The 12,347-nt window shown below is 44.5% G+C and overlaps 1 protein-coding gene across 6 annotated transcripts in view; it reads left to right on the top strand.

The window, feature by feature from the left end:
• PAQR5 (progestin and adipoQ receptor family member 5) overlaps positions 1-12,347 on the top strand; it is an 81,545-nt gene that overhangs the window by 30,651 nt on the left and 38,547 nt on the right. For 4 of the 6 annotated variants that reach the window (XM_023654726.2, XM_070269613.1, XM_070269616.1 and 1 more), the window contains exon 2: positions 3,793-3,959. In XM_023654726.2, the coding sequence (XP_023510494.1) occupies positions 3,909-3,959 (51 nt within the window). In that variant the 5' untranslated portion in view covers positions 3,793-3,908. Of the gene's footprint in view, positions 1-3,792; positions 3,960-4,599; positions 4,910-12,347 lie in introns of those variants that run through there. The other 2 variants (XM_070269637.1, XM_070269625.1) reach the window with 2 other exon arrangements.

Genomic DNA, 12,347 nt, shown 5'->3' with positions numbered 1-12,347 from the left:
CCCCCCATTTACTCTTTTTAGCTGTTTTAAAACATATTTTGAAGCTGTGGAGCCCTCTTTTAAGTGAAGTCTTATGTGGAACACCAATATACTGTTGAAATAATAGCAAAGCTTCACGTGTTTTGATTCGGGAACTCTCTGGTGCCTTTTTGTTTCATGCAATCTTGTTTCTAGACCTCTGCAAAAAGAGACAGCAAACCAACTGCTGTTTGAAGTGCTGGAAACTACACTCTGGTTTTTATAGTGTTGGTGAAATTAAAAGCTTGGCTTGTGATGGAAAGAAGCTAGAAAGACCAACGAGTTGATTTTATGTTCAATTTTGTCTGAAATGATTAACAGTAGGCACAAGACAGGAATCATTATCCATGCTTTATGATTTCCTATGATCATCCCTGGATGTTTCACAAGTTTGACAAACATAAAGGTTTACATTTTAGATGCAAAACAGCAGTCTCTTCACGGGAGAATCCTTATTTCTTTGAATGGCAGGAAAACAGGACACAAATAATCTCCCACTCGAGCCTGGTCTGACTGAGAGTTTGTCTCAACCTGATTAATTGGCAGAGGGGGTCACTGGTGAGCGTCTGCGTTCTAAACATTTTGGTAAACACTCTGTATTTTCTCTCTTCTCTCAGTAGCAGAGAAATTCAGTCCTAGTGCTTTGTGCCAGGACTTAATTCCCTTTAATCCAAGTCCGTTCTCTTCTTGAAAGGAAACTTCTGAAAACAGACATCAGATTCTAGCTCTCCCACCCACTAGCGGTGTGATCTTGGGCAAGCCCCCTAACTTCTCAACACCTCAGTTTTCCTGCCTGTAAAATATAAAATTAATTTTTCTCTCTGAAAATTAATAATAGTAGCAGGTATTTGTTGGACCCTTCCTTTATGGTAGGCCCTTTACATGGGTTCTCTCTTTTAAATGTAGCAACAACCCTATGAAGAAAGTACTACCGCTATTTCCATTTTACAGATGGGGAAACTGAAGCATGGGAGTTAATTTCCTTGCCCAGGGTTGCACAGGAAATGACAAATCAGTCTTTGAACCCAAGTGGCCTAAATCCAGCACCCAGGCCCTTAGCTGCTCTGCCTGGCTTCCTGAGAGGCTGTGGTGATGGGGCATTGAGAGGCACCAGGCGGGCAGTGACCAGCAAGGGCTTGGTGCAGAGGGTGGGAGTTCCCTCCTGCTCAGGGTGACTGGTGCTAGTGAATTGGGTGCATATCTGTCTCATCTCTTTCTTTATACATTTCTTGGGGACAACAGACTGTCTTATTCACCTTTATTTCCAAGTAAGGAATAGAATGGTATGGAGGATGCCTCCTGCCCTCTATTCTGTGTGCCACAAACCTTTCCAGTTTTTCTGTTAAATTCTCACCTTTTCCTCCACGCTGCGGCAGCCCACAGAGAATAATTATACATTTATATTATAATAATCAGCTAAACATTTAGCCCTTACCCTCACTTGCCGCATGATACACATGCAGTAAACAGGGGCTGAATGAGGACATGCATGAATCATCTCTGACTTTTCTGACCCCTGGTTTTTGTAGGTTGAGTCTGGTCCTTCGACCTGGACGATGTGTGCTGTGAGAGTAGGGACCATGCCTTTTCTTTCTCTTGCTCATGACATTGAGTCAACTTCAGGGAGAAGCTGGGGACCAAGGTGGGCGGGTCTGTGGAGACCGGCCTGGTCCTGTTGTTATTGCTGGAGGTTTTTCTGGTGTGCTGGAGTTTTCCCCTGGTACCGGACCTCCGCCTCTTATCCTGCCACTGGTGAATTTGTGATGGGTGACCTGGACCTGGAAAACCAACAGAACTAAGGTGTACCAGGGTCCACTCATATGGGTGTTGTTTGTCTATTTGCAAAGTATTAACTTTTGTTTTTTGAACTGAGTAAAATGTGCTTTAAAAAATTATTTTCTTCATTATTCTCTAATTTGGAAATATGATAACTTTTATTATGGTAAAATATGCACAACATAAAATTTACCATTTTAACCATGTTTTTTTTAAGATTTTATTTTTCCTTTTTCTCCCCAAAGCCCCCTGGTACATAGTTCTACATTTTTTTTAGTTGTGGGTCCTTCTAGTTGTGGCATGTGGGATGCCGCCTCAGCATGGCTTGATGAGTGGTGGCATGTCCGCACCCAGGATCTGAACGGGCGAAACCCTGGGCCACCGCAGCAAAACGTGCAAACCTAACCACTCGGCCACGGGGCCGGGTCCACCATTTTAACCATTTTTAAGTGTATAAGTCAGTGACATTACATTCACAGTGTTGTGCAACCATCACCACTGTATTTCTAGAACTGTTTGTCACCCCAGACAGAAACTCTGTACCCATGAAATACTAACTCCCATTCCTGCCTCCCCCAGGCCTTGATATTCTACTGTCTGTTTCTATGAATTTGCCTATTCTAGATATCTCGTATAAGTGGAATCATACAGCATTTGTCCTTTTGTGACTGGCTTATTTCACTTAGCGTAATGTTTTGAAGGTTCAGCCATGTTGTAGCATGTGTTCAAACTCCATTCCTTTTTAGGCTGAAGGATATTCCACTGTGTGTAGACTACATTTTGTTTGTTATTTGGTTTATCTGTTCATCTGCTAGGGACGCTTGGGTGGTTTTCACCTTTTGACTATCGTGAATAATACTTCACATCAGTATTTTCAAGAAAGAAGCATGATTATGACAATGAAACATAAATACATTGTATTTTGCTACTTAGTTCCAGATAATAACACATAGAACATAAAGAACTGTAATAAGCAGAAGTATCAACAAACCACAAAAATGAAAACGCGTGAAGTTCAGAGGATGAACCACAATGCTTTATTAAATATGCATTTGCTGAAGGCCCGGGATGCGCCAGGCACACCCCCTGAGTTTCCAGCCATCGTGGAGGGTCCTCCCCAACGGTGGGGGAACGAGCCCTGGGCAGGTAGCTTCACCTGCAGGCAGATGTGGTTTTGGTGCCACAGGAGAGGGACAGGCAAGGTCTCGGGCCTTCGGAGGTGGGGACAGATCTCCTCTGGGGGCACCTAAGGAGGCAGCAGGTTTTGGCCCAGTGACAATGCGGGTAGAGGGGCTTTGACTCTGGTAAATGTCTAGCTCTTTCTTTCTTTGCTGGACCCATCTTCTGTTTCCCTGTGGCTTGGGCCTGTCCGGAGGGCTTTGGGTTTCTCCAGTTCACATTCCTCACAGCTGTTAAGCAGTCTTAATCCTGCCTTTAACCAACCTTGTTACTCCGAGTTGCTCTGTCTCCAGCAAGTGCCTCAGATTTGCCTGGTCTGGGTCTTCTGTGTGTCTCATGGCAGCCGTGCTCCGGTCAGCCTTCTGGAAGAGCGGCTTCTCTTCGGGTGACCTGGAGCATGGCTCTTGGTCCCCTATGCCCACCGAGTGGACACAGACTTGGGATCAGACTGTCTGCCCAGGGGCAGCATGTGATGCAGTGGAGAGTGAGCAGCTCCAGCTGTCCCCTAGCTGTGCAGCCTTGAGGAGGTTACTCCACCCCTCTGACCCTCACCTGCATCATGAGGGGACCGGGTGACCTCTACGGCCCTTTCCAGCTCTGTAATTTTATGATTGCCCATCTTATGATTTAATTACCTCCCTCAGCTCTCTCGGAGTAAATGACTCAGCAGTCCTATAGTTTGGCTGTTGTTGTTAAGGGCACTGGATTATTTTGCCATCACGAGTGAGGGTATGTTCAACAGTTCAACAACCTGACACTCTCGATCCAGCTGGAGTCAGGCTGAGACTCACTGGCTCTCTTCACGCTGTTCTCTTTCAGGGAAGAGGCCCTGGCACCGGCTGGCCAGAGGCACCGCAGGCCATGTCAGAACTTTGAGCGAGGCGTGGTGACGGGGAGCGGCCGTCACCCACTGACCTTCCCCACCCGGCCCCAGGATGCTGAGCGTGAAGCTCCCCAGGCTGTTCAGCATAGAGCAGATGCCCCAGGTATGTATGTGCTCTTCCTCCCCGCGGCAGAGCTCCGGGCCCGACCAGGGCTCGGCCTGTGCTGCAGGGGCGCTGCCGTTCTTCGGCCAGTGTGCTCTGGGCAGGCCCCTGCTCGTGAAGGAGTCCCTCCCAGACTCCCTCGGAGGAGGACAGCCTCCTGTTCCCCCACTGCACCGACCCTGGAGACCGAAGTCACCCCGAAATGGTTTAAGTTGTAAGTTTTCCCTGTGACGTGTGCATTTATCCAGAAGCAAAGTCATTGTTGAGGTGACAGATTCAAGCTGAAGAGAAGAAGCCAGCAGCACCTGCCTGCGACCCTCCCCTGGGTGCTTGAAAGCCGGCCTGGCAAAGTCGCCTCAGGGCGTGGCTTTGCTGTCTCCCTCGTCACTCGCAGGAGGCCCAGGCCAGGCGTGGGCTGAGGTGCTGAGGAGGGTTGCTGAGTGGGCCTCTGCCCTGCCCTTTGGTGGACTCCTGGGCCTGGGAACTCACTTGCAGCCGTCCACAAACCCCTGGTACTGGTTGATAATCTGCCTTTTTTAATAAGCTTAGGTGAGGCCATTCTGCTTGTGAGCTATGGCAAGCCGGTGCACCCCTCCCTCCCTTGCGAGGAAAACATTGTTTCATTGCACCCTTGTTTCAGGGTCAAATTTCCTTCCTTTTTGACTGGAGAAGGATGAGTGTTACTTCATGGTGGGAAGTTTCATCTGGAGGATGTCACAGAGGGAGGCCAGAGCTCGCTTCCAGTCAGCTGACTGCCAAGTACTCGTGACCTTCCCCAGAAAGATAAATGCTGATGACCTCAGCAGCATGAATGGAAGATTAAGAGGAGACAGACTGCCAGGCCCTCTCCCTGGAAGCCTGTGAAGCTGGGTGATTCCAGCAGGCGGCATTGGGGGACAATCAGAAGTGATGCAGAGCTGTTTGGTGGGAAGAGCTGAGCAATGCGGCAGGTAACAGACACACTAAAAGTGACGCCGGCTCCCATGACCCTGCTGGGCAGAGCGCCTGCCTCTCTTCTCCCAGGACCATAAACGCCCTTCCTGGTGCATGGCACCAGTGCGTCTACCCACAGGGCACATGGCTGTGGTTAGTGGGCACACAGGGTGGTTCTTTGATCCATTCACCCATAAAATTTTTATTGACTATTATGCGCAAGGCATTACTCTATGCTGGACTCAGAGAATACTCTCTTACAAATCCTGCCCTTAGGGGCTCGTACATTGGTCTGGAGGGTGTAAAAATGTGCCTGAGTGCTTCTGTTGATAAGTGAGTTAGGGTGTGTGCTGAGAGGGACAGATAGTTTCGGAGGAGGCTTGGTCACTTCCGTTGTGGGGGAGGAAGGGCTCGCAGAAGCCTCCATGAGGGGGCGGGGCTTATAAGATGGGTTTTGAGGGTGGGTAGGATTTGGGAGGTGAGGAGAGCCTTCCAGGTGGAGGGAACAGTGTGAGCAAAGGCCTGCAGACGGGAAACTTTGGGGCAGGTATGGGGTCTCTTGGGGTTGGGATTTTGGGTTTCTGCTTGGATGTCTTCCTGGATGTTTTGGTCAAGGTTGGGTTCAGAGTACGTTCCCAGGAAAGAAGTGAAGCAGAGAGAGTGGTCTCAGTGGGCCTCTGCTTTGGGTAGCCTGCTGAGATTCTGGATGCAAGGGGATTCTGAAGATGGGGCCCAGACAACCCCTGAGGGCTAAAGATGAACGTGTCTTCTCTGTGTAGTTTGTCATAAATGATAGAGATGACAGTATCCTGTTTGGTAAAGTGGCACTAGCCAGAGGCAGAGAACCAACCTCGCACCTCACATCCGCCACTTCTTCAAAACCTTGCGTGGGCTCCTGCATCGACCACTGGCCTTCCCAGCATCGTGCCCAAAGTTCATGCAGCCACAGAGAAAACACAGTGCCTCTGCCTGCCTGGAGGGTGGTTTTGTTTGAAGATTTGGTGGGGAAGGGAGAAAGGTATTTTTTGATATTGAAACAGATACAAGTATATTAAGGAGAAAAATGCAAAACTTGCATGAATATTTTAAATAGGAGACTTTATGCAAATGTTAACCTTACTTTTGCTGCGCTCTACGGGTTCCAATACTTGGTCTGCAGAGTGACCTTGGGCACGATACTTAACCTTTCCACCTCGGTTTCTGCTTCTGTAAGTGGGGTGATGACAGTGTCTGTTTCCTAGGGTTAGGGTGAGGAGAAATGAGATGGCCCATGTGAGGTGCCTGGCACATGATGAATAGTCAGTAATGTTGACTGTCATTATTGTTGTCAACTCTCCTGTGCTCTCCAGGGCATTTGGAGAGGTAGAGCCTGTCCCCTCCCAGACTCAGAGCCCTGCTCCCTAGCCTGGTTCACGTGCCTGACCCCTACCCACCTCCTCCGCCACTTGCCATGCATAGACCCCCTTCCCTAGCCACACCGTGGGCTCTTTAGTCTCCCCACCAGATTGGGCATTCACTTCTCTTGATCTCTGAAGAAGGTTTTCTTTCCCCCTACCCTCTGTCCCCCTTCTGGCTTCCTTCTTCACGGAGCTTCAGGCGCCCTCTCCCTTCTCTGAGCCCCTTCACCTGTTGGTTGGAACCTGTATGGCTGCCTCTCCTTTTGTGTATCGACCAGCTGTGCGGCCTGGGCCACTTCCCTACCCTCTCTGAGCCTCATCCACCGCTTGGCATTGTCAAGGTTATAATTCTGGCACATTCCTGGCTGACAGAGTGCTCACAGGAAAGGGCAGTTTCTCCCTTCCCTTAGGAGGTGGGACTTGGGTCTATGCCTCATAATTTCTCGTCTCCCTTGTGCCTAAAAGCAGGCCTGGGTGCGTTAGGGAGTTTTCAAAGATTTGAACAAACCGCTCAAGGAATGGAGTGAATATCTTGGTGTTGATTCCTACACAGACCCAATTTGGAGACAAAACAGTGAAGTCTAGACAGCAAGTTCATATGAACATGGCATAACACTCTGACAGGAAACAAGGGCATTTTGTGTCCAATTGAGAATCTTTTATTAACTACAGCCCTGGCCCACAGGCTGCAGGTAAACACATCATGTCAACCTGCTGCCTTCGTTTAGGGGCCGGGACAGGAGGATTCCCGAGGTGCTGTGTGGAGAGGAAAAGCCCGGCAATGCCCAGCCTTGCACTGCTGCTCTGACGCTGACTGTGGAATTCAGACAAGACTCATAGCCTCTCTAAGCCTCAGTTTCCCTATCTGTAAAATGGAGATAGTCTGTGAGATCAGTCACACGGGGCTAATTGTGAAGATCCAGGAAAACTGAAATAGAGCGGAGGGATTATTATGAGAGAAAGGAAGTACAGCCGGATAACTGGCTGAGAGTGGTGTCGGGTATGTGGACTTGGGCGCCCGGAAACAAGGAGCACCTCAATAGGCAAATGGTTTCTCCAGCCCCCGATTTCTCACAGTGGTGCCTGGATCACCACCCTCAGAATCACCTGGGAGCTTATACTTACCGAAATAGAATAGGAGCCCTGACTGCAGGCGTCGTTTTGTTCTTGATTTTAATCAAAGGGATGCTTTCAATGTTTCCTCATTTAATATAATAAGGTTAGCTCTCTCTGTGTGTATGCGTGTGTGTATTTGTGTGTGTGTGCAAATAATCTTTATCAGGATAAGGATATTCCTTTCTATCTCTAGTTTCAAGGATTTTTTTTCCCCTTTAATTAGGAATGAATTTTATAGAGCCCTTTTTTTCTATCAATATCTTTTATCTTTTCCGGCAATATCTTTCTATCAATATGTCTTTTGAGATGGTCATATATGATTCATTTGTTATTAATGTGGTGAATTATATTGATTATTTACTAATGTAAAACCAACCTTGTATTTAAATACAACTTGGTCATTATGTAATATCTTTTTAATTTATTGTTAGAATCAGCTAATATTTTGTTTAGGATCCTTAAATCTATTTAAGGAGTTGGCCTATAATTTTTCCTTTTTAAAGTTAGCCTGTAATTTTTCTTTCTTATACTGCCCTTGCCTGGATTTGAGATTAAGGTTATGCCAACCACAAATGGATTGGCGAGTGTTGCCTGTTTATTCTATGGAAAAGTTTGTGTAATATTAGAATTATACGTTCCTGAGTGTGGTAGAATTTACCTGTGAAGTTGTCTGAGCGGGGCCACCATTTGCCTGCTCACCCGGAGGACTGCGTACCTTTCAGTCTGCTGGAATGGCAACCTGTAGGGCTGTGCAGGGAAGCACTCCATCCCACAGCTGAATTTTCTTTGTGGAAAGATTTTTTTTGTAAGATTGGCACCTGAGCTAACAACTGTTGCCAATCTTCTTCTTTTTTTTTTTCCTGCTTTTTTTTTCCTCCCCAAATCCCCCCAGTACATAGTTGTATATCTTAGTTGTGGGTCCTTCCAGTTGTGGCACGTGGGACGCCGCCTCAACATGGCCTAATGAGCGCTGCCATGTCTGCGCCCAGGATCCAAACCCTGGGCCGCCAAAGCAGAGCGTGTGGACTCAACCACTTGGCCGCGGGTCTGGCCCCAAGATTTTTTTTATAACAGCTTTGTTGCGATATAAATTACATACCATAAAATTCACCCTTTGAAAGTATAGAGTTCAGTGGGTTTTAGTGTTTTGACACACACAAAGTTTGTTGCACAAAACCATCACCACAGTCAACTTGAGAACATTTTCGTCACCCTAGAAAGAAACTTTGCACCAGTTAGCAGTCATTTCCCACTCCCCACTCCCAGGCCTGTGGCAACCACTAATTTACTTCCTGTCCCTATGGGTTTGCCTGTTCTGGACATCTTACACAAATGGGATCATACGATAGGTGGCCTTTTGTGACCGCCTTCTTGCACTTAGCATAATGTTTCCAAGCTTCGTGCATGCTGTGGCCTGTGTTGTTATGTCATTCATTTTTATGGCTGAATAATATTCCATTGTATGATGTGCCACAGTTTGTTTATTCAGTCATCAGTTGATGGGCACTTGAGTTGTTTCTGTTTTTTGGCTGTTATGAGTAACGCTGCTGTGAGTGTTTGTGTACACGTTTCTGTAATGCTGTTGTGACCAGCTGTGGTTTTGGTTCTCTTAGGGAGACACTTAGGAGTGGAATTGTTGGGTCACGTGGTAACTCTGTGCTTAACTTTTTTCCTTTTCAAAAATTCCTTTATTGAGGTAACATTGGTTTATAAAATTATATACATTTGAGGTATACATGATTATATTTCAATTTTTGTATAGACTGCATCTTGTTCACCACCCACAGACTAATTGTCATCTGGTCACTGTGCACATGTGCTCTTTTACTCCTTTTGCCTTCCCCTCCTCCTTCCCCTCTGGTAACTACCAATCTAATCTCTGTATCTATGTGTTTGTTTCTTGTTGTTTTTATCTTGTACTTGTGAGTGAGATCATACAGTATTTGACTTTCTTTGTCTGACTTAGCATATTACCCTCAAGGTCCATCCATGTTGTTGCAAATGGCAAGATTTCATCTTTTTCATGGCTGAGTAGTATTCCATTGTGTGTGTGTGTGTGTGTGTGTGTGTGTGTGTGTGTATATATATATACACCACATCTTCTCTATCCATTCATCCACTGATGGGCACTTAGGTTGTTTCCAAGTCTTGGCTATTGTAAAAAATGCTGCAATGAACATAGGGTGCAAATATCTTTTCAACGTAGTGTTTTTGTGTTCTTTGGATAAATACCCAGAAGTGGAATAGCTAGATCATATGGTAGTTCTATTCTTAATTTTTTGAGGGATCTCCGTACTGTTTTCCATAGTGTCTGCACTAGTTTGCATTCCCACCAGCAGTGTATGAGGGTTCCCTTTTTTCCATATCCTCTCCTACACTTATTTCTTGCCTTGTTAGTTATGGCCATTCTGACGGACATGAGGTCATATCTCATTGTAGTTTTGATTTGCGTTTCCCTAATAATTAGTGATGTTGAACATCTTTTCATGTGCCTGTTGGCCATCTGTATATCTTCTTTGGGAAAATATCTGTTCATATCTTTTGCCCGTTTTTTGATTGGGTGATTTGTTTCTTTGTTTTTGGGTTGTTTGAATTCTTTATGTATTTTGGAAATTAACCCCTTGTTGGATAAATGATTTGCAAATATTTTATCCAAGTTTGTGGGTTATCTTTTCATTTTCTTCATGGTTTCTTTTGCCGTGCAGAAGCTTTTTAGTCTGTCTCATTTGTTTATTTTTTGTTTGGTTTCCCTTGCCCAAGTAGACATGCTCTTTGAAAAGATGCTGCTAAGGGGCTGGCCCGGTGGTGCAGCGGTTAAGTTCGCACATTCTGCTTCTCGGCGGCCCAGGGTTTGCCGATTCGGATCCCGGGTGCGTACATGGCACCGCTTGGCAGGCCATGCTGTGGTAGGCGTCCCACATATAAAGTAGAGGAAGATGGGCACAATGTTAGCTCAGGGCCAGGCTTCCTCAGCAAAAAGAGGAGGATTGGCAGTAGTTAGCTCAGGGCTAATCTTCCTCAAAAAAAAAAAGAAAAGAAAAGAAAAGATGGTGCTAAGACTAATGTCAAAAAATGTACTGCCTTTATTTTCTTCTAAGAATTTTATGGTTTCACCTCTTGCATTCAAGTCTTTAATCCATTTTAAGTTAATTTTTGTGTATGTGTAAGATAATGGTCTACTTTCATTCTTTTGCGTGTGGCTGTCCAGTTTTCCCAGCACCATTTATTGAAGAGACTTTCCTGTCTCCATTGTATGCTCTTGGCTCTCTTGTTGAAAATTAGCTGTCCATAGATGTGTGGGTTTATTTCTGGGCTCTTGATTCTGTTCCATAGATTTGTGTGTCTGTTTTTGTACTAGTACTGGGCTGTTTTAATTACTATAGCTTTTTAGTATATTTGGAAATCAGGAAGTATGATACTTCCAGCTTTGTTCTTTTTTCTCAAGATTGCTTTGGATATTTGGGGTCTTTTGTTGTTCCATATAAATTTTAGGATTCTTTGTTCTATTTCTGTGAAAAATGTTGTTGGGACTTTGATAGGGATTGCATTGAATCTGTGGATTGCTTTAGGAAGTAAGGACATTTTAGCTATGTTAATTCTCCTAACCCAAGAGCACAGGATAGCTTTCTATATCTTGGTGTCTTCAATTTCTTTCAACAACGTGTTATAGTTTTCAGTGTAAAGGTCTTTCACCTCTTTGATTAAATTTATTCCTAGGTATTTTATTCTTTTTGTTGCAGTTGTAAATGGGATTGTATTCTTAATTTCTCTTTTTGCTATTTCGTTGTCAGTATGGAGAAATGCAACTGATTTTTGTATGTTGATTTTGTACCCTGCAACTTTACTGTATTTGTTTATTATTTCTAATAGTTTTATGGTGGATTCTTTAGGGTTTTCTATATATAAAATCATGTCATCTGCAAGTAGTGACAGATTTACTTCTTTCCAATTTGGATCCCTTTTATTTCTTTTTTTTGCCTGATTGCTCTGGCTAGGACTTCCAATACTATGTTAAAGAAGAGTGGTGAAAGTGGGCATCCTTGCCTGGTTCCTGTTCTTAGAGGGAAAGCTTTCAGTTTTTCTCCATTGTATACCCATTTTATTCAGAGTTTTTATCATAAATGGATGCTGTATCTTGTCAAATGCTTTCTCTGCATCTATTGAGGTGATCATATGATTTTTATTCTTCATTTTGTTAATGTGGTGTATCATGTTGATTGATTTGTGGATGTTGAACCATCCTTGCTTCCCTGGAATAAATCCCACTTGATCATGGCGTATGATCCTTTTAATGTGTTGTTGCATTTGATTTGCTAATATTTTGTTGAGGATATTTGCATCTATGTTCGTCAGTGATATTGGCTATAATTTTCTTTTGTGGGGAGCTGTTCTTGTCTGCTTTTGGCATTAGGGTAATGTTGGCCTTGTAGCATGAGGTAGGAAGCCTCCTCTCCTCTTCAATTTTTTGGAAGAATTTGAGAAGAATAAGTATTAAGTCTTCTTTGAATGTTTGGTAGAATTTACCAGGTAAGCCATCTGGTCCTGGACTTTTGTTTTGGGGGAGGTTTTTCATTGCTGTTTCAATGTCCTTACTAGTGAGCGGTCTATTCAGATTCTCTATTTCTTCTTGATTCAGTTTTGGAAGGTTGTATGAGTCTAAGAATTTATCCATTTTTTCTGGGTTATACAATTTGTTGGCATATGGCTTTTCGTAGTATTCTCTTATAATCCTTTGTATTTCTGTGGTGTCTATTGTAATTTCTCCTCTTTGGTTTCTGATTTTATTTATTTGAGCCTTCCATCTTTTTTCTTGGTGAGTCTAGCTAAAGGTTTGTCAATTTTGTTTATCTTTTCCAAGAACCAGCTCTTATTTTCATTGATTTTTTTTCTCTTGTCTTTTTGGTCTCTATTTCATTTATTTCTGCTCTGATTTTTATTATTT

This window comes from Equus caballus, chromosome 1 (assembly GCF_041296265.1).
Source record: "Equus caballus isolate H_3958 breed thoroughbred chromosome 1, TB-T2T, whole genome shotgun sequence".
Lineage (NCBI taxonomy): Eukaryota > Metazoa > Chordata > Mammalia > Perissodactyla > Equidae > Equus > Equus caballus.
This window is presented reverse-complemented; position numbering and strand designations above follow the sequence as displayed.